The sequence below is a fragment of the Dromiciops gliroides genome, chromosome 4 (assembly GCF_019393635.1).
Source record: "Dromiciops gliroides isolate mDroGli1 chromosome 4, mDroGli1.pri, whole genome shotgun sequence".
NCBI lineage: Eukaryota > Metazoa > Chordata > Mammalia > Microbiotheria > Microbiotheriidae > Dromiciops > Dromiciops gliroides.
Genome location: NC_057864.1, coordinates 111,947,761 through 111,969,314, shown reverse-complemented (window position 1 = coordinate 111,969,314; position 21,554 = coordinate 111,947,761). Strand labels below are relative to the sequence as shown.

General features: G+C 41.3%; 1 protein-coding gene across 1 annotated transcript; it reads left to right on the top strand.

The window, feature by feature from the left end:
• Positions 1 to 12,497: 12,497 nt before the first annotated feature.
• On the top strand, positions 12,498 to 20,668 carry SLC30A1 (solute carrier family 30 member 1). Its single transcript, XM_044004005.1, has 2 exons — positions 12,498 to 13,747; positions 15,609 to 20,668. Exons 1-2 carry the CDS (start codon positions 13,120 to 13,122, stop codon positions 16,505 to 16,507), a joined length of 1,527 nt encoding a protein of 508 aa, XP_043859940.1. The 5' UTR covers positions 12,498 to 13,119; the 3' UTR covers positions 16,508 to 20,668.
• The last annotated feature ends 886 nt before the right edge of the window (positions 20,669 to 21,554 follow it).

Sequence of the window (21,554 nt, the reverse complement as noted above, 5' to 3'; positions counted from 1 at the left end):
GGTTTTGTGCAATAAGAAATGGCAAAGGAAACCAGAGAAGCATGGTAAGATTTGTACAAACGGTGGAGAGTGAAATAAGCAGGACCAAAGAACAAATAAAACAGGATAACTACAATAGTAGAAATGGTACTGGATAAAAGATAATAATGACACAGCCTTCCCTTTTCTCATATAGGAGACAGGGCACTACTTGGGCAGAATGTTGTGGGTTTTAAATTTTTTTTCTTGTATTAAAAGGGAGGGTCCAATTTGGAGAGGCTAGAGGGGGTATTTCCAGAAATGACTCTTGACCACCTTAGTTTCCTTTAAGTTCCAATTTAAAATCCCACCTTCTACAGAAAGCCTCACCCAACTCCTTTTAATTCCAGCACCTTCCTTCTGTTAAATTATTTCCTATTTATCCTGTATATAGTTTGCTTTGTATATATTTATTTGCATGTTGTCACCACCATTAGATCATGGGCTCCTTGAGGGCAGGAAATGATCATACCTCTGTATCCTCATTGGTACAGTGCCTAGTACATTGTAAGTGTTAATAAATATTTACTGATTGATTTATTGATGTGAAAACATAAAAAATCAGTAAAACATATTAAATTATACATATATGTCTGTATTATAAATGTATATCTTTCCTACCCTTCAAAGGAGCTGATAATCCAAAGTATACCACCATAAACAGAGGACAAAGAATATGTTCATAGATAAATAAGTAATGGAATAAGTATTTCCTTTGGAACACCTATTAGACAAAGCCCATTATACCAAATACCAGCATGAAAAAAAAATCTGTGAATGTGAAACAAAAAGATTTATGATTCCCAGCTGGTGGCCCACTTCTTTCAAGCTAAATTCAACACAACAAAATTCCAGTGCACCAAAAGAATTAGAACATCCCCCTTGGAACTGTTTGTAATGTAATGAGTTTTGAACTGAATTCAAATAGCAGCCTTCAGTTGAGGCTCCCACAGCCAGAAGAAGAGTGGAATGTTGGGATTGGAGGGTTCCGTGGCTGTTGGGATGGGCAGTTGGGCATGGGACAATTTCAAGTTAGAAAACTGTCAGCTTTCTAATAGCACTAATAGTCACCTTAGTAGCTTTCAGAGAACTCATGAACCTTGTTGCCTAGTGAAGTGAGAGGGTGTCCTAAAAACTTGTTTGGGAGTCAGAGGAGCCAGGTTTAGATTCAGCCTTTTTACTTTCTACCTACAAGAGAAATAATTAACCTGGAGATCTCAGTTTCCTCAGCTGTTAAATGAAGGGGTTGGACCTGATGACCTTTAACATCCTTCCAGATCTAAAATTTTGATTCTATGATATTACAGCTTTCAGTAGTAGAACCAAATGTTTTTTGAGCATCTATTACATGAAAAACACTGTGCTAAGTACTAGGAACATAAAAAATGAAAAGCAACAGGCCCAGCTCCTTACTGAGTAGTAGCCTAGGGCAAGTCACTTCTGCTGGCTCTCAGTTTCATCCTCTGAAGATGATTATTGTATAATCTCTGCTATTCTGTAAGGCCTATGACCTTATGATCTAGCTAGAGAGAAGGACATAGGTGTCAGGACACAAAAGAGGAATGATATCAAATGGTATTTATAAGGATTCATTGTTTGTTAAAGATAAAGGCTACAGTCAGTCAGAAGAAGGAGAAATTAATCACCCTGGGTTGAGACATGGAGTTGAAACTTGAGACCTTGAAATGACAGGTGGGACCTTAGAAACAGTGGAAAAGGTATTCTCTCCATCTATTTATTCACTCAATAAAAATGTATCAGGTACTTGCCTGGTGTCTCAAGGACAATAATCTGAACAAAGATGGAAAAGTAAGAAGTCTGGGGCTATTTGGCTAGATCTGAGGGTTCATGGAGTGGAGCAATGGGTGGTAAGGTTAGAGAGGAAGACTGAGGCCGCACTATGGAGTGCCTTATGTACCAAGCTAAGGAATCTGTACTTCATACTGTAGATAATGGAGGAGATACTGGAGACTTTTTGAGCAGGGAAAAAACATATGCAAAGTAATATTTTACTGAGATTATACCCAAGAGGAGAAATTGGAGGTAAAGAGACCATTAATAGCAGTTCAGTTCTGAGACAATAAAGACTTTGAGTAGGATGGTGGTGATGGGAATGGAGAGGAAGGGATAAATCCAAGAATCATTTTTGAGGTTGAATTGACAGAATTGCTTGGCAACTCAGTTAACTTTCCATTCTACTTTCACGTGAACTCACCCCTATTTTCCATCATACCTCCCTAGATACCGCATTAGGATGAATCAGAGAGATTAGGCTTCTGTTCTTTGCCTAAAATGGATAGCCACTTCTTTTTTTTTCCACTTGAGGTTTTGCACTTAAATTTGGAGTCCCTAGATCAGCAGGGCCCTGCTATGTATTTACCTACCAGTCAGGGTTAGGATATTTTAGCCACTGAGGGTTCTCCCTGGAACTCATGTGTGATGCAAAGAAATTAAATCAGTGGATGATTTCTGATGACAAGCCCTATTGGCACGGAGAGAAAAACAGCTGTAGAACCACTAGAATGCCAAGTTCAAGTTAAATCAATAACAGGAAGGCCCAGAACTGAAATGACTATGAAGCTATTATGAATTTGCCCCTTTGATCTAGGACAAATAGGTGTCATGGTAGATAGAGCCCTGGATTTGGAATCAGGAAGACATGAGTTCAAATTCTGCCTCAGACCCTTATTAGCTGTGTGACCCTTGGGCAAGTCACTTAACTTCTCTCAGGCTCTGTTTCTTCATGTGTAAAATAAGGATAATAATAGCATCTACCTCACAAGGTTGTTGTGAAGACCAAGTGAGATACTACATGTAAAGCGCTTTGCAAATCTATATAAATGCTAGCTACTTATTATGATCTACTCATTAGTCAGAAAGAGGCAGATGGTAGCTTCTCACCTCCCACCCACTCTACTGCTGTTACTACATTTCAAATATTAAACACCTTTTATTCTTCTAGTCTTTTAGGATCCAGGTCATTACTGGAATAGTAGTGTCTGATGGAGAAAGCAATTCCTATTAGGTAATGAGTGGTTTGAGTTAGGGGACCCTAAGCTTTGGGTCCTTAGTCCAATCCAAATTATTAAGGAACCCCAGGACATTTTGGCTATTAAGAATGTTGAAAATATGAATAAAAACTGCAAAATAATTATCTCCTTATGCACTGAGAAAAAGTAAAAACAAAATGTTTATTCACAGCTGGAATTTGATCAACATAAAGAATTTTTTTTTCTGGGAGGACAAGACAATTAATTTAATTTGCAAGGGTGAGAAACGCCCCTTTTAATGGAATGTTCTCTCTGTGAAGTAATAGCTGCCTTTCAGGGTGGGCTAAGATGGATGTAAACTTTTGCATCTAATTAACAGTCTCTGAGAGCAAGATTCTAACTTTTGGGAGGGCTATGAAAGAATGTTGGGGAAACAATGAATAGACAATCTGCAAAACAAATAAATTACTACCAAGACAGTGAAAAATGCATTCAAGTCAGAGAACTGGGTAGGAATAAGCCTGTTAAGGAAAGCTCAAGCAGGGAGTCATTCTCTTCAGATTCGTAAAATCTTAACAGCCAATAGAGACTGGCAAAGGGGAATACCAGCCCCAAACAGAGTAGACCTTCGGAATTTGGGAACAGGGTTAAAAAAGAAAATCAGTCTCTCAGATAATTTGGGAAACTGCAGCTGATAAAAACCAAGGTTCCAAATCTTAGCAAGGTTTCTCCATTGAGGCTTTCTCAAGATTCTGATCAAAAGACCAGGTTGGCTCCTAAATTCCAACAAAGCAATTAAGCTTTTTTCTTTTTCTCTTTGGTCTGTTTACTACCTATGGGACCTTGGGCAAATGATTTTTCCTCTTTGGACCTCAGTTTCTTCATCTATAAAATGAGGGAGTAAAACTAGATGACTTCTCAGGTTCTTTCCACATTGAAATCTTTCATCCTATGCCTTGTGATTTCATTGGTATCTCCACCAATGCTGACTGGCAACTTCTCTGTAATTTATAGTCTCAGAGAGTTGACTGGGGTGCTCAGAGGGTAAGTGACTTGCCCAAATTGCACAGGTAGTATGTTTTGGAGGCATGACAGGGACCCAAATCTTCCTATCTCCAAGGTTGTCCTCTGTCCGACATGCCATGCTTCCTCTCCTAAAATGTAACTAAATGGAAAATAAATAATAAATATAATAATATGTAGCATAATAATATAAACAACAAACATAAATTAAACATAAATTAACTAAAATGTAATGCCTAATATAAAATATGCTGCAATCTAATTAAAAGTAATAGGTCTAAATATTGCCATAAAGGAAGAGTGATCAGGCTAGTCAGTCATTCGAACCACCAACATTTATTAAGCATTTACTATGTGCCAGGCATTGTGCTAAGTGCTGGGGTTAAAAAGGAGACCAAACAAAACCTCAACAATCCCTGATCTCAAGTTGCGTCCATTCTCGTGTGTGTGTGTGTGTGTGTGTGTGTGTGTGTGTGTGTAGAACATGTAAATAACTAGGTACATACATTATATAGAGAGGATAAAGGGTCTGTATGGAGTTTACAGATAAAAAAGTCAAAGAGCGAGAATTTGTCAGTGAGATTCCAGCATTGAGTGTCCAGGAGAAAAGATGCTTTCATTCTAAAGACCAATACCAGTTATCTAGAAAGAAACATCCCCAGAGTAGAGAAGAGCTAGGTGGTTCAATGGATAGAATGCTGAACTTGGAATCTGGAAGATCTGAGTTCAAACAAACTTCAGCCACTTATAAGCTGAGTGACCCTGAACAAGTCACTTGATGTTACCTGCCTCAGTTTGCTCATCTGTAAAAATGGGGAGGATAATAATGCTACCTTCTAGGATTGTTGCATGGGTAAAGTAAGATAATGTTTGTGAAGTGCTTTGTAAACCTTAAAGCACCATCTATATAAATGCTAACTATTATTATCAAGCTCTCATTACTTGATAGATACCTCTTTTAAGAATAACTCTTTCTGCTCAAATCTGGTGCACTGAGCAACCTTTTGTGTTGTAATCTGTTGTCCTGAATGCACCAACTCATTATTAAGAAGTGTCTTGCCCAAACACCTGCTGCCAGTTATCTCATAGGACCATAGGCTTTTAGTGCTGGGAGGGACCTTAGTAACCATTTAGTCCAAACAGAAGGACACATCAGCCCAGAGAGTTGAATTGATTTGTTCCAGATGACTGGGGTTGTAAATGACAGAATTGAGAACTGAGTCTCTACCTTCTGATTCCAACTATCATGTTTTTTGTACTACTGCATACTGTTTTCTTTTTACCTCTCTACTCTTCACTTCTTTAAACCCTTTCTATGAAAATGACACACTCTTAAGATTCTAAATCAGACAAGCAGCCCAGTCAAGGACAGAAGTATTGGAAGAGAATCCCAGAAATGGACTTCCAAAGTCATCTACTAGAGCCCACACTTGACACCTCTTGACATCTCTGACAAATAGTCTCAGACTAGTATTTCCCAATGTAAATGAACAAATTGGCATTTGGTTGGTATGAATCAGATTATTATGTTGTTTAGTACCAGACCTGGATCTATGACGACCCTGTCAAGATGCAAACAGCCTGTGGGGCTCAGTCTGTGTAGCCAGCAACCACCCAACCACCTCCCATTCTAATGGAAAAGGCAAAAGACACATAATCCAGAGCCCCTGTTTTGAATCCCAGCTTCAACATTTACTAACTTTGTGATCTGGAATAAGTCACTTTTTTGAACCTCGGTTTCTTAAAATAATTCTCATAATGACAAAGATTTTGTGGGAAAAGTGACATGTAACCTTTAAACTGCTAGAGAAGTTTGCATAATTAGTTACTATTGTCTCCCTTGTTTTATAGATGAGGAAACTGAGGTACATGGAGTTTAAATGACTTGCCCAAGATCATACAGTTAATTAGTGGCTGAGATGGAACTAAAATACAGGCCCAGTCTCCCAATTCCCAAGTGTATTATCCTATCATATTCTGCTAAAAGACTATTTTTCTTAAGTAAGGGGGTAAAAAAAATGGGGTATAAGCACATAAACTCCTCAATACCATATCCCTTTCATGAGATAGAATAGCATAGAATGATTCAAGACTGATATTTATATAACATCTTTTGTACATAACAATACTTTTCACCGAGGGTTTCTGTGTGAATCCCTTAAAATTATTGAACAATACAAGTAGATGCTCAGATGCACATGTTTCATTTCCACACAATGTGTTGGCTTACATTTCCTACTTACCCTTACCTGGAATTCTTTGGCTTAAAACATAAATAAATAAAAACAACCCTTTGTCTCAGGCTTCTTGCTGTACATTCCACTCTCCATGTTATTCCTGTTTCCCCTTTGTAATGAACACTGTTTCCTGCTTTGACCCATTTCTTTCTTAGGGTTTCCCTTCTAAATGCCTTTGTGTTCTTTCTGTACTTTGTTATTTTATTGTTACTTGTTTGTTCTTTCAGCCCAGGGCCTATTCCCTCTGGGGGCAGCCATAACTGAAATGGTGACCTTTAGGTCTGGTTGTCTGAGATGTAAATTTATATTTGTAACAACTGCCCATGGGCCCTTCAAAAAGAGAACCTCCACCAATCGACCCTCAGATACTTTCTTTCCATGCAAATTGAAGGGTCAAAAGTAGAATTTTAAAGGGTGTCTCAAGTGACACTCCAAATTTAACTATTGTATAATCTTCCAAGGAGATCTGAATTTTTATATGGTTTTGTCTTTTTCCATGGCAGTTTTCCTCTGACTAGTTACTGGTTGCTGTCATCCTGGGATTCAGATTTTTTCAAGAATATAATCTTTTCGAACTGATGCCAAAGTTTCCATCCAACTGATCACTGACCAGGAGGAATAGATTTCTCATACATCTTTTGTTTGGATTCAGTCAGTAGGTCAATAAACATTAAGTACCTACTATGTGCCAAACACTGTGCAAAGCACTAGGGATGCAAAAAAAAGAGGCAAAAGACAGTCCCTACCCTCAAGGAGCTTACAATCTAATAGGGGAGACAAGTAAAGAAATATGCAAACAAGCTATACACAGGACAAGTAGGAAATAAGAGAGGGAAAGCACTAGGATTAAGAGGGATGGGAATAGCTTCTGTAGAAGGTGAGATTTTAGTTGGAACTTAAATGAAACCAGGGAAGGCAGGAGACAGAAAAAGGAGCGACAACATTCCAGGCATGGAGACCAGCCAGGGAAAATGCCTTGAGATGAGAAATGGAGTCTCCTGTGAGATTCTGGAGAACAGAGTCCTCTCCTGAAGCGCAGAGGCTGCGAAATACTCTGAATAGTAATGACAACCTGGCTTTCATCCAAAAGGAAAATTTCTTTTTTCAAAAAAAAAAAAGGAACATTTTTCCCATAATTTGCAGCGAGGTGATGCTTAATGAGTATGAATTTTCAGTGAGTTAAAGAAAAAGTCTGTTAGATAAGAAAATGGGGCCTGGAAGCCCTGGTCAACCAGGAAGGTTGCTCAATGTGGTCATGAACTGAATTACTGGGCTGCTGTGAAAGCATAACCTCACTTTTAATACACTTGGGCTGTGTCAATAAGACAACTAACTGACAAGTGGCAAGCTAAGAGAGCTAGGATGGGGACTGGACCTGTGATTTCACTAATTTATTCTTTAATGAGGTCATTCCTTTTACCACTACAAGTCAGCAAGCACCTGCTCTGCAATTTATAATCTTAGAGAGTTGCCTAGAACACCTGAGAGGTCAGGTGATTTGCCCAAGGTCACACAGCCAGTATATATCAGTGGCAGGACTTGAACCCAGGTCTTTCTGGCTCCAAGGCTGGTTCTATAGATAATAGTAGTACTTTTTCTTTTTGCCTGCTTCATGCCAAATAACCAACTGGACTGATTGATTGAAAAAAGTGGAAAGGAAAGAGCACTGGAATTTGAAGTCTGAGGGTCTAGCCTCCAGTCCCAGCCTTGCCAGTTACTACCTGGTTGATCTTGGGCAGGTTCTTCACCTCTTTAGGCTTCACTTTCATCATCTATTAAATTAGGGGGTTGGACAAGGGGAGATCCTTGATAATCTCATCATCTGATGATGTGTAGGCAGTCAATCATCTGGTATTAATCAATGTATTATGTGTTAGGCACGGTGCTAAACACTAGGGAGGCAAAGAAAGGCCAAAACCACTACCACCACCACCACCACCAGAAAAATAGTCCCTGCCCTCAAGAAACTCACAGTCTAATGGTGGAGTCGACGTGTAAACAACTGTGTACAAATAAGACATATAATGTACATGATAAACTGGGAGTGGTCTTGAAGGAAAGCATTAAGATTAAGGAGGATCGGGAAAGGCTTGTTGTTGCAGAAGATAGGACTTTAGCTGAGACTTGAAGGAGGTCAGGGAAATTAGAAAGCAAAGATTCAGAGGGAGATGGGTGAGCAGCCGATGAAAATAACAGTCTAGAGGTGGAGTCTGGTGTTTAGGGAACAGTAAGGAGGCCAGCGTCACTGAATATGCAGATTGGAATAAGGTGAAAGAAGACTGGAAAAGTAGGGAGAAGGTTATGAAGGACTTTAAAAACCAGAAGACTGTATATTTTAATCAGGAGGTTAATAGGGAACCACTGGAGTTTACTGAATGGGAAGGTTGATGGGTGAGACCTGTATTTTAGGAAGATCAGTTTGACAGCTGAGTGGTGGCTGGATTAGAGTGGGAAAGAGATTTATTTGTGCCAGTGAAAACACCCAGAAACTATTGCAATAGTCCAGATGTGATGGGGGCCTGAACCAATGTGGTGGCAGTGTGAGATGAGAGAAGAGGGCCTCTAAGGGAGATGAGTTACAACAGGTCTTGACAAATGATTGGATACAGGAGATGTTTTAACAGTCAAGAATATGAGTCCACACCAGAAGTCGGTCAACAAGCCCTTTTTAATGGATTAGTAGGTGCTAGTTACTGTGGTAAGTGCTATGGAGCTAGAGAAAGGCAAAAACATGGCTTCTTTCCTCCAAAAAGCTCACAGTCTAGAAACTACACTGAAAATAGAACTTATTGTCAAAGAGAATGACAATTGGGGCAGCTAGGTGGTGCAGCAGATAAAGCACTGGCTCTGGATTCGGGAGGACCTGAGTTCAAATCCGGCCTCAGACACGATACTTTACTAGCTGTGTGACCTTGGGCAAGTTACTTAACCCTCATTGCCCCACAAAAAAAGAAACAAGCAAACAAAAAATACTTCAAAGAGAATGACAATTGAAATTCCATGTCTAGGAGGTCTGCCATATCTATATAAAAGCACAAACGTTTGTGTATCTGTGCAACTTTTATTAATATTCTTTCAGTTTAACTATTTTGGCAGGGGTATTACTCATTTCCTAGCTATTTATGTTTTGTTTGGGGGGTTTTTTCTGTGTGTCTGTGTGTCTGTGTGTGTTTTGCTTCTCCTAACTGGCTCTCCCCAAATCTATAAATTCTCATGTAAACTTTGTATATAGTCATGATGGGCCTAGGTTGACTTAAAGGAGGATTTCCCAATCAATGGCTCAAATCCCCTTCCCAGAATCTTGGGAATCTCTGTAATGGCCCACTGGGAAGGTTTGGCCTTTGCATGTCAGGTCAGAATGTCCCAGAGGCAGGTTTTATTATAACTACAATAATAGGAGGAAGGGGAGTGGGGAGGAGGGAAGGCACAAAAAACCCACAAACAGTATTTCTGGGAGTCACAATCTAAATACCAAAAACATAGTTCTAGTTAAGGCCCTTTCTAGGGATACAGCTTCCTAAGTCCAACAGACACAGTCTCTACCACTTTGTTTCCTAGGGTTAGAGGCTCTACCCTTAGACACTCTTAAGAATTTTCAGTTCAATTCGATTCAATGCAACAAACGTATTAAATTATTACTAGACCCGGTATGATGTAGTCTATAGAATGTTGAGTGGAATCAGGAAGACCCAAGTTTGAATTTCACCCCAGAAACTCACTTACTTGTGACTCTTGGCAAGTATCTTAACCCTTCTCAGCCTCAATTTCCTCATAAAATGTGGGTAATAATAGTGCCTACTTCACAGGGGTGTTGTGAGGATCCAGTGAGATTGCACATGAAGACTTTGCAAGTCTTAAACGACTACATAAATGTTAGACATTGTTATCATTACTATGTACCAGTTTTTTAAAATGACCTAGTTCCTGACCTCAAGGAGCTTAAAATCCAGTAGGGAGGATGAGACCTAGACAAATAATGTCAACACAAGTTAGAATGTGATTCAGACATAGAAGTCAAGCAGAATCACACTAAGATTGGATATGCTATGTGAATTAGATAGCTATGTGAATAGACTGGGGAGGGCAGAGATCTTAACTTCAATGTCTTCCTGGGCCAAATGCAAGGTTTGGACTAAATGATTTCTGTGTCTCTTCAGAATTTAAATATCATGGCCCTGTGATGTGAGGAGACAGTATAAACAGTCTGGGTAAGAACTGACAAGGCCCTGAACATTTAATTCAGTCTAATTCAACATTCACTAAGCTACAAAGAGGAAGTCTTTAGTGTAGTAACATTTTAGAGTAAGTTACAATAGCTAGCATTTATATAGTGCCTACTAGGCACCAGGCACTGGGTAATATTACTTTATAAGTGTTTATAAAGTACTGGGAATTCAAAGGCATTATGAAAACAGATCCTACCTTCAAGGAGCTTAGTGCCACAGAGAAACAAATAAATAGGTATAGTGGAAAAGAATCCCCACCTGAGTCAGAAAACCTGTGTTCAAATTCTACCTCTAATGACTGCTACCTGTGAGACCTTGGGCAAGTCACTTAATCTCCTTGGTGCTCAGTCCTGCATCTGTAAAATGAAGGGGTCTCTGGGGTCCCTTCTATCTATGATCCTAGGATAATTTGGGGAGGGAATCATTCACAGGTAGAAAAGACAGGAATATTTTAGCCTAGGAAGTAGTCTCAGAGCTAAGCCATCAAGGAAATGGAAGATTGGGAATGAAGATGGTTAGGGGGAGTGCAGTTGTGGAGTGTCTGGAGAAAGGAGGCAAGGGACAATGTTGAGGGAGAATAGAAAAGACAGCAACATTAGATTTGGGAGTGGGGCCTTGTGAGGGACAGAGAAGAGTCAGAGGACCAAGGTTTCAAGCCTGCATGACTGGGAGGATGATAGTAACAACAGAAGTAAGGAAGTCAGGACAAAAAGGACAGGATTAGGTAGGAATATGATGAATTCAGTTTTGGATGGATTTGAGGTGCTGGGAGATTGCTTTCCTAATGATCCATTTTGTCTTCTTGTTTTTGTATCTCCAGTCCCCAGGACAGTCCCTTGCACTTAGTGGGCACTTGAAAAATGTTTGTTGAAATGAATGCCCTACAGGTGGCTAGAGATGTCCCCAGCCCATATTCCCACAGATCTACCTCTTTTTAATCAAACTGAACACATGAAGAAAAAGAAAATTTAGGAAGTAATTACTTGCCTTACAAAAACTCATCAGATTCATTTAAAAAACAGATTTTTAGGCTTATGGGATTTTGATCTGGAAGGGAATGAGATTTGGGGTCTGAGAACCTGGGTTCGAATCCTAGCCTGGCTCCCTTCCACCTGTGTGACTTGGAGTTCCTTCACCTCTGGGCCTGTAAAATGAGAGGGTTGAACGAAGACATAGAGGATAGTAAATTTAGGAGCAGGGAGGGATCCTTAGAAGTTCTCTGGACAAACCCTTTCATTTTACAGATGGGAACACTGAGGCCTCGAGATCAAATGGCTTGTCTAAGGCGGGACACATGAGCACCCTCAATTTGGTTTGCTCCCCACAAGCACTGTGATACTCGTTCACATTTGTTTGCTATGTCTCGGGTCCTTTTCAAAGGACATTTCTGTCCGAACTTCCCTCCTAAACTAGGTCTCAGGCGGCGTCAGGGACCGAGACATCTCCTTCCTAGAGTCTCCCTCCGCAGCCCGGGAGAGAATACAGTCCTGCGTCTGACTGACAGCGACTGCCCTGCCCTTTCCCACGTGGACCCGGGTTTGGAGGACCAAAGTCTAGCGGTTGCTTTGGGAGATACTAGTCCCCGCTCTTGAGGGCAGGAGGATGAGGAGACGAGTACCCTGGGCATTGGGACTTCGGGGTACCCGAGCGGCCGCGGCCCGTACCCCGTCTGGAAGATTCCCACAAGCAGCTCTCTCCCTTCCACTGCACCCGGCCTTATTCCACACGCCCCCCACGCCACCGGCTGCACCCGGCAACCCCAACCCTACACCCGGCGCCGGGAAGGGAAAGCCCCGCCCCTATGGATTCGAGCAACTACTCCGCCCCCCTCCCGCCCCGCGAAGCCGTCACCCAATGGCCAACCTCGAGGGGCGGGGCAGAGTGTCTGTCGTGAGGGCATTCTGGCGAATGAAGAGGCGGGCAGGGCGGGTGGGAGGGGCGCCGGAGACAGTGTCACGCACGGGTCCGTGTGAAAACGGGGGTTCCGAGTGCAAAGCAAAGTTTTTTTGTAAACCGTCTGCAAAGGCGGGGGGGTGAGGAGAGAACCCGAGACGGGGCCGAGTGCAGCCGCCGCCTCCTCCTTCTCCTCCTTCTCGCTTCTTCTCCTTGCCGCCGCCGCCGCCTCCTCCTCTCCGGCTCTTGAGCTCGTCCGTCGCCAGAGCCACCCCGAGGATTCGCGGGATCGAGGAGCCCGCAGTCCGGAGTCCCCGCGGCCACAGATGCCCGGCCCCCTCTCTCCCGGCGCGGAGCTGCTCCTCACCCGGCGCCGTCGCTGCCTCAGCCCCCGCCCTCTTCCCTCGGCTCGGCTCCGGGCGCCGGCTTCAGCTGCCTGTCGCCTCCGCCACCGCCCCCCTGGAAGGGCGCAGCGAGCCTGCTCTCGGCTCCGGCTCGGGCTCTGAGGGGAGCCTGAGGCGCTCCGCCGGGCCCCGCAGGGTCTTCTCTCGGTAGCCCCGGACGGTCTCGGCGGCCGTAGTTGGAGGAAGGTCGGTTCCCTCGAGCTCGAGGCAGCCCCGGCCGGGCTTGGTACCGCGCGGGGTCCGCCTCGCTGGGGAGCCCCCGCCGCCTGCCCTCGGGCTCCGGTCTCGCTGCGCAGGGCCCCTCCCGGGCTTGCCGGGTCCCGCAGCCATGGGGTGCTGGGGTCGGAACCGGGCCCGGCTGCTCTGCATGCTGTCGCTGACCTTCATGTTCATGGTGCTGGAGGTGGTGGTGAGCCGGCTGACCTCGTCTCTGGCGATGCTCTCGGACTCGTTCCACATGCTGTCCGACGTGCTGGCCCTCATCGTGGCCTTGGTGGCGGAGCGCTTCGCCCGGCGGACCCAGTCCACCCAGAAGAACACGTTCGGCTGGATCCGGGCCGAGGTGATGGGCGCCCTGGTGAACGCCATCTTCCTGACCGGCCTCTGCTTCGCCATCCTGCTGGAGGCCATCGAGCGCTTCATCGAGCCCCACGAGATGCAGCAGCCGCTGGTGGTCCTCGGGGTCGGCGTGGCTGGGCTCGTGGTCAACCTGCTGGGGCTCTGCCTCTTCCACCACCACAGCGGCTTCGGGGATGGGGGCGGGCCCGGCGGGGGCGGCCACGGCCACTCCCACGGGGGGCACGGCCACGGCCACGGCAGGGGGGTCCGGGGCAAGAGCAGCCGCAGCGGGGGCAACAACGGCAACGTGACGGGCGGCGAGCGGGCCGCCGACGGGGAGGAGACCAACAACTTGGTCATCAGCAGCAACTCGAATGGAATGAAGCTGGACCGAGCAGGTAAGTGAGGGCGGGCGGGGGAGGTGGCCACCCGGCCCGCGCTGGCTGCGGGCTGGGGGCTCGGGATCCGTGGCTTACCCCCGCCCGGGTCTTTTTGGAGAGGGAGGAGAGGGGCCCCGCACCGCCCCCTGCTGTTGGACGCGGGCGCTGCCGGCCTCTCTTCCCTAGCCTTTCCCCCACGTGGAGTCTTGACATCCCCTGCCCACCCGACACACACCTACCCAAGCCTCTCCGGGGTAGCTGGCGGGGTTGCGGGGGAAGAGTGCTGAATTTGTCAGGAACACGCCTGGATTCCTTCCAGTCCTGGCTCTGCCCCTGGAGGGGCGGCACCAATCACCCAACCTCCCCTGGCCCCAGTAAGGTGCTGGACCGACCACCTCAGGTTAAGCCAATGAGCATTGTTTGCTAAACTGCGTGGGGCGGGGTACGGGAAAAGGCCGAGAGTCGCTGCCCTCGGGGAGCTCACTATTCTGTTGGGTGGGGGCGACATGCAAAGAACTCCGTACCAGGTTGGGGTGGTAAATTGGTGTCATCGCTGCGGGTAAAGGCCTCTGGCAGAAGGGATTTAGACTGAGACTTGAAGGAAGCCTGGAGGCAAAGGTGAAGGTAGAAGGAGAGGGCATTTAAGACATGGGGACCAGGGGCCAGGGAAGAGGAACTGGGGGGAGGGAGTTTGTGCCCTGGGCCAGGAACTGCAAAGAATTCCAGTGTTACTGAGTGGTAGAGTATGCGATAGCCTAAGGTCCACCCCAGCTCTAATATCCAGTGATCCTGTGATTACAGCAGGGAAACAGATACTGACAGCTGGGTTATCTCTAGGATTTAACTCTGACAGTAGTTAGTCTACACCGAGCCGAGTGCAGGCTGGTGGTGATCTGTTTTGCAAAAAACCTTGGGGGGGCTTATTTTTTTCTGGATGATGGGTTTAATTTCCCATACTTCCTGGGGAACAGAGGAAAAACTAACAGGCTTTCCATTCAGCAAACATTTGGTTAAGAGTTTTCTTTTATGAATGGTTATGTGTGGTTCAGTTCATCCCTGGTCTTGTGAAATCGTATGCAGATTTTACCTCTCTGAGCATTGTCAGTCTGATAGGGCCCTATATTAAGTGACTTCAGGATCATCCTAAAACAAAAGCCATGATATGTAATCCGTTTGAATTATGGAAATTAGTCATTGAAAAGATGGGGTTAAATGATTTAACTCAGCCTTTTATGGATTTCTTCGTACTCCCTAATAAGATGTTGGTTCCAATTATTAAATTGCCCAAGTATATGGTTTTTTTAATAAATGTTACTTTTTAAATAGAGATTTAAAAGGAACCTGAAAGTTCAGCTTTTTTTATATGTCTCTGCAATCATTGATTGCTGTTGTCCACTCCTCAATCTCATTAAATGCCCTATTTGAATGAATGATACAAATTGAAGTTGGTTTTAAGCTCAAGGTATCAGAAAAATGTGAATGATTTAAAAAAACACACACACAACTGGAATTGAATGCCCAATAGTCACTATAATAGTAGGTTATTCATTTAGACCTAAGTTGTATTTATATCCCTCAGATTTACCTTTTTATTCCTGCAGGTCTGCAAAAGTTTTTGCTAAACATTTTTTTTCTAAGCGAGTTTTCCTCCCTCTTTAGGGAAAGAGGCAGAATTAGCTTTATAATTTAATAAGTTCCCATTCAAAGAAACTATACCCAAGGTTATGCCCACCCATTATATATCAATTTATATTTTAGGGGCACTAAAGACCATGTAGGCTGTTATCATTGATCTTACCTCTAAAAAGCAGTTCTGAGAATACAACTTTTGTGTGAACATTTTCTAAATGTGTGGTAACAATTTTGCATCTCTTTGTAGACGAACAAGCCAGAGAACGTGGAATGGATGTGCAAGTTAATGGGAATCTTATCGGTGATGATTCAGACAATTTAGATTCTGAAGACGAAGATAATAGCGGACAGCTTAACATGCGAGGAGTTTTTCTGCATGTCTTTGGAGATGCCTTGGGTTCAGTAATTGTGGTGATAAATGCCTTGGTCTTTTTCTTTTCTTGGAAATCTTGTGCTGACGATATGCTCTGTAGGAACCCATGTGTCCCTGATCCCTGCGAGGCATTTGTAGGTCTTATTAATGGTACTGGACCAATAGAAGAGGCTGGTCCTTGCTGGGTACTATACTTAGATCCGACTCTTTGTCTTGTGATGGTTGGCATACTTCTTTACACCACTTATCCATTACTTAAGGAATCTGCCCTTATCCTTCTACAAACTGTACCTAAACAAGTAGATATCAGAAATTTGAAAATGGAGCTTCGAAATGTTGAAGGAGTTGAAGAAGTTCATGAATTGCATGTTTGGCAGCTTGCTGGAAGCAGAATCATTGCCACTGCTCACATAAAATGTCATGACCCTACAAGCTACATGGAGGTGGCTAAAAGCATTAAAGACGTCTTTCACAATCACGGAATCCATGCCACTACCATTCAACCTGAATTTGCTAGTGTAGGCGCTAAATCAAGTGTTACCCCATGTGAACTTGCCTGTAGAACTCAATGTGCATTGAAGCAATGTTGTGGGACCACCCAAAAAACCAATTCTGGAAGGGAAGCAGAAAAGAGCTCTGCAGTTAGCATTTCTTGTTTAGAACTTAGTGACAATTTAGAGAAGCAACCCAGAAGGACTAAAATTGATAGTATACCTGCTGTGATGATAGATATAAAGAAGATACCAAGCAAGCAATCAGAATCATCTATGTAAGTTTTAAAAACATGTGATGTTCAACTCATTTTCATCTACAAGAGGAAGAGACTCTCCATTGAAATCTTAAGTTGCCAAGTAGTATAATTGCTGAAGTCCTTGTTTTGGTCACACTGTTTAATTCTATTTTTGTAAGAACATAATGGAATTGCATAACACAGAGTTTTCTATTACAACTTTGTGATTATCAGTGCACAGTACAGCTATGCTGTAACAATTTTGGAAAGCCAGTTTTAACACTATGTTACATTTTTTTGTTAAAAGTAAGTATAAACCTTGTCTAACATAATGATACTTTTGATTTCAGTTTTCCCATAGCAAAACTTAATTGGGGATAAATAAATTAAAATTAATTTGTTACTAGAACTTTTCTGCTTTGTCTTTCCCCTCACCCAATGTTTTACTTTTATTTGAGATTTCTTGATGAAACTTGAAATAGTATATTTGGGGGGGGGGGTGTCCTTAGACATTTTAGATTACATTTCCCTTCTCTCCCCCCCTTTGAAATTATTACATAGCATAATGGTAGCAATTTTTTTTAACCGACTCATGGATGTTAATGGGAAAAGTTATTCCATTTTTTTTTCCATGTGGAGCAATTTTATCATTTTACCAAGAAAAAGATCAATTACTATCTTGTATTAAGTTCTGTTCTTTATTGCTGAGTATTATTCCAATTGAAATGTGAGACAATTAATGAGAGACTGCATTTTATACACATAAAAGGGTGTTTGAAGAATATAAAAGTTCACCCAACTGAACATCGTTTAGATTCTTTTATAACTTGTTAATGTTTGGAAGAACATTTGAATTGTTTAAAAAACTTTCTATACATGCATAAAACGTTTGTCTTTCAAAAATTATGAATATGTATATTATATAGAGGTGTTCACCAGCATTGTCTATGTTTCAAAGAAGCTTGGTCTCTATTAGTAATACTGAAGGCTCAAAGGTTTACTCAAAGTATCTGTGTATAACAAAAGATATTTTAACTGTCGTTAAATGTAATTTATTTAACTCTTTAATGGGTGTCTCAAAGATGCTGTTCTTTCAAGTTATTTCATGGCATTTATCCCCAATTAGATTTAGAAGAAAGTTATCTGCATATTACAAACAGTGTTTTTGTTTCTTTGTGAGCCACTAACTAGAGAGGAAAAAATTAGGAGGTTAATATCACTTGAGTATTAAATTCTTTAAAAATTCATAATTAAGGCTGGACTCTCTCACTTCTATAATGTCTTGTCATTGCTCAGGTCTTCCAACAGTGACTTATTTTGAATATATACTATAACACCTACACATGAGTTGACTGAATGAACTATGACTTAAATTGCTTTTAACTATTTTCTTATTGCTGTTCCTTTTAAGTACAGTTAAACAGTATTTAAGAAGTTTTAAAACAAAATTGTCTCCATTGGAAGAATCATTATGCGTTTTCTTAAGTGTAGCTTTTTTCCATAATGAGACTAATATTGATGACATTAATTATCATACATAGAACTATTTTGCCAAGAGCATAGTATCCTGACTACTTCAGTTGTTTTTCTAGATGACTACTTCTGGGAATGGCTTATCTTTTTGAATTAGAAAATAATTCACTATTTAAATGAAAAGTTTAAGATAAAGATATTGAAAAAGACTGGAATTAGAAATTTCTTTTTTAGTGTATAATCCTCCTAGTAGCAGGCATAGGTTTTCCCCTTCTAGTGTATGCCTGTTGCTGGCAATGGGCTTATTATTTTTTAAATAGGCCATGTTAATGGACAGCGTATATTCCATTAAGAATGAGAACGATTTGTGCTTGGATAACAATGGGAACACAGTTTATAAATTTGGGTTTGCTAAAATGGGCCAAAAACTATAACTTGCCAATTGGGGTCTCTTAATACTATTTTGCTGATATTACCCTCACGATTCAATTGATAATTCCTAAACTGACAGGTGTCTTTAATTTTTGTAAATTTGAGTCTTTTTAACCCAAAATGGGGGAGTCTCATTAAGTGGGTAAACAAGAAGAAAGCTGCTAATTGTACCGTTATCATGTGCATTCCTGATTTAACATTTTAAATGATGGAATATTTTATTAAGGTATTTCAAAACTGAGTATATTTTGTAAACATTTCAGTAATGATACAAAAAGATAACTAGTAAAATATCTTAACATCCAAAAAGGGTTCTCTGAACAAATGCACTATAATAGGGTCTGTTTCCTAAAGAATTGAGGTTTTTAAAATATAAGCACAGGACAAGGGCTATGTTTTTCTCAAAAGTACTATAAAAGTGACCTGTAGGTATAGTTATCTGATTTTTCATAACTTGTTTTAAAGTAGTTTATATATAATGCATAAAGTGGTACCCTAGTGTGTTCCTTCTCAAAGTAGTTCGTTATTTAATAACAAAAGCAGTGGGCACTGACTCACCTTTTGAGTTTTAACAGAGAAACAGTGTTTCTCTATACAATGCACTTTCTAAAACCCATGTTTTACTATATAATTTATGTTGAAAACCATGTGTTTTGTTTTGGTTTTGAATTTAAAATTCCTAGAGTTTGAATCCCTTTTGCCTTTATGAAAGGAAATGGGGGAATCCTCCCTCAAATTCTTAGGGCCCTTGAGCTCACTATTTAAGAAAAAAAACCCAGCCCGTTTTGTATTTCTGCATCAGTTCTATCGCCTTGCAGCTTTTTAAGCTGGCTTTTCCTTTGTGAGTAAGATCAGTGAGTCTATGATATGGATGCTTAGAATTTTGTCTGTTGTCTATCTTGTAGGAAAGAAAGCACTTTACGTGCTTTAATTAAAACCAATCTAGAAGAAAAAATTTCCAAGCCAAATGCAGCCTTAAGGGAGAGTAGATTCTCCATTGTGACATTTTAGCTTGTATGATTGTTGAATTAGTGGGTTTGGATTACACATCTGCATTAAGAAAGATAAGAATTAGAAAAACTATTTTACTTGGTGTATTCGAGTGTCTTTGCTGGGGAGGGAAGTGAGGGGGAAATGCCATATTTCTGAGGCAGGCAATTTGATTAGGAATTTTTTCATCAAGTACCCCAATGAAAATCACTGTCAGAGAAAGGACGCTGTATTGTGAGGGAGGGAAACTTTTTGTTAGCTTGAACTTCCATTTAAATTAATGTTCAGGTTTTTGTTTTTCTAAAATTAGAAACTTGAAAACGTTAAAGGAAATAACAACGATATAACATGAAAATACTTAAAGTGGGATGACTGTCAGGTTGAAGATTTATTCAAATCCCAATACTTTTTTTTAATAAGAAAGCTATAAATGTCACGTCTTCACCTTTTGTCTTAATGTCTTCACAAAAAGTATGAAGAAACAAATGTGGAGAGTAACTTGGTTGATGTGCTGAAGCTCTTCAAACCATAGAGAAAATATTTTCTTAATACTGAGTTTCGATGTAATAGTGAATCAAAAAACAGTGTTAAAAACTTGTCAAGGCAGCAGATGAAACTTTCCCCTCCATTTAATATTAGACCTGAATCAAACTTATTATTTGAACATCTCTGAAAAGGAGTTTGAATAGCATCATCTTGATGTAGCTTTACAGACCTTACGTGTAACTGCAATTTCATTTTGCTGACAAAACCTGGAATATTTTAGCAATCATTTTCACTGGCAAAGGGCCTCTTGTGTATCCTACAATTTAAACCTTTAAACCAAAAATGTTATGGTCCAGTGTCTTTGACAGAAAGATACTGAAGGGAATGTAGCATACAATTAGTATATGTGGTTTTATATGAGAAGTCTTGCTCAAGACACAGAAATGGCCATGCTATCATTCTGCCTTGAAACAGCACGGTGCAAGTGCATCGGTGTATGCTGTGATTCTTTATGGAACCTTCATTATGTAGTTTTGGTGTCTGCTATTGCCAGCTATTTAGGCAGAATGTGGTGCAGTTTTATGCAGTTGTCATCTCACTAAATGCAGATACAAATATATTTTCTGTGTAAAATTTTACCAATTTTGGTGTGTTTTTTTATATGTTTTATGACTGTACATTGTTTTCCAAAGCTGTTCCTACCTCACCATGAGGCTTTATGGATTGTTATGTATTATAAATGTTCTATATGAGACAGGCTACTGTGTTTTCCCCTCTCTTCTCATTTATTAAAAGTAGAAAAATAAACTAATTTTTACATACATATTTAGTCATTTTGTGCATGCTCTTCAGGCCATAAACTTGAATGTAAGTAGGAGGGTTGGGTCTGAGTAAGAGTTGAAAGGAGGGGGGCAGCTAGGTGGCACAGTGGATAAAGCACCGGCCCTGGATTCAGGAGTACCTGAGTTCAAATCCAGCCTCAGACACTTGACACTTACTAGCTGTGTGACCCTGGGCAAGTCACTTAACCCCCATTGACCTGCAAAAAAACAAAAAAACCAACCAAACAAAAAAGAGTTGAAAGGAAAGTTATTGTTTTTTAATAATAAAAGTGCTGTGCTGTTTGGCAGGGCATATTTAAGTCAACAGGAATATTGGTTAACTGAAAATATACCTCTTGTTAGAAGATGCCAAAAAAATAGAAAGAAAATAAAAAATTAAAAAGAAAAAAAGATGCCACAGAAGCACCCTGATCATCTCTGTAAGATTTTCAATTTTGTTCTCATCTAACAAGGAGAAGGATCTGAAAGAAGGCTGAGTTGGTAGGATATCATATCAACAAGAATTACAGAAGAAAACTATAATCCACTGCACACCTTTGCAAACATTTGGGGTTTGGTGCTCCTCTTCAGCAACTTTAACAATTTAAAAAAAACCAAAACCTCTTTTGTGATAAAAGTGTTCTAGGCATTAGGCAGGGATGTAAAGTTTAGATAGGTCATATGTTAGTCTCTGACCTTATGGGACTCGGGAGATAAGGCACACAAACAGTTGATTTGATCCAAGTAATATTTCATTAGTGGATAAGAAGTGAATAAGAACAAATAATCTGCTTCTGTTAGAGTCTGCTTTTTAAAATGGAACAATCAGATCTTCCACAATAAAATCATGGCTGCTGCATTATTTCAGCCATCATTCCAAGCCTTTTG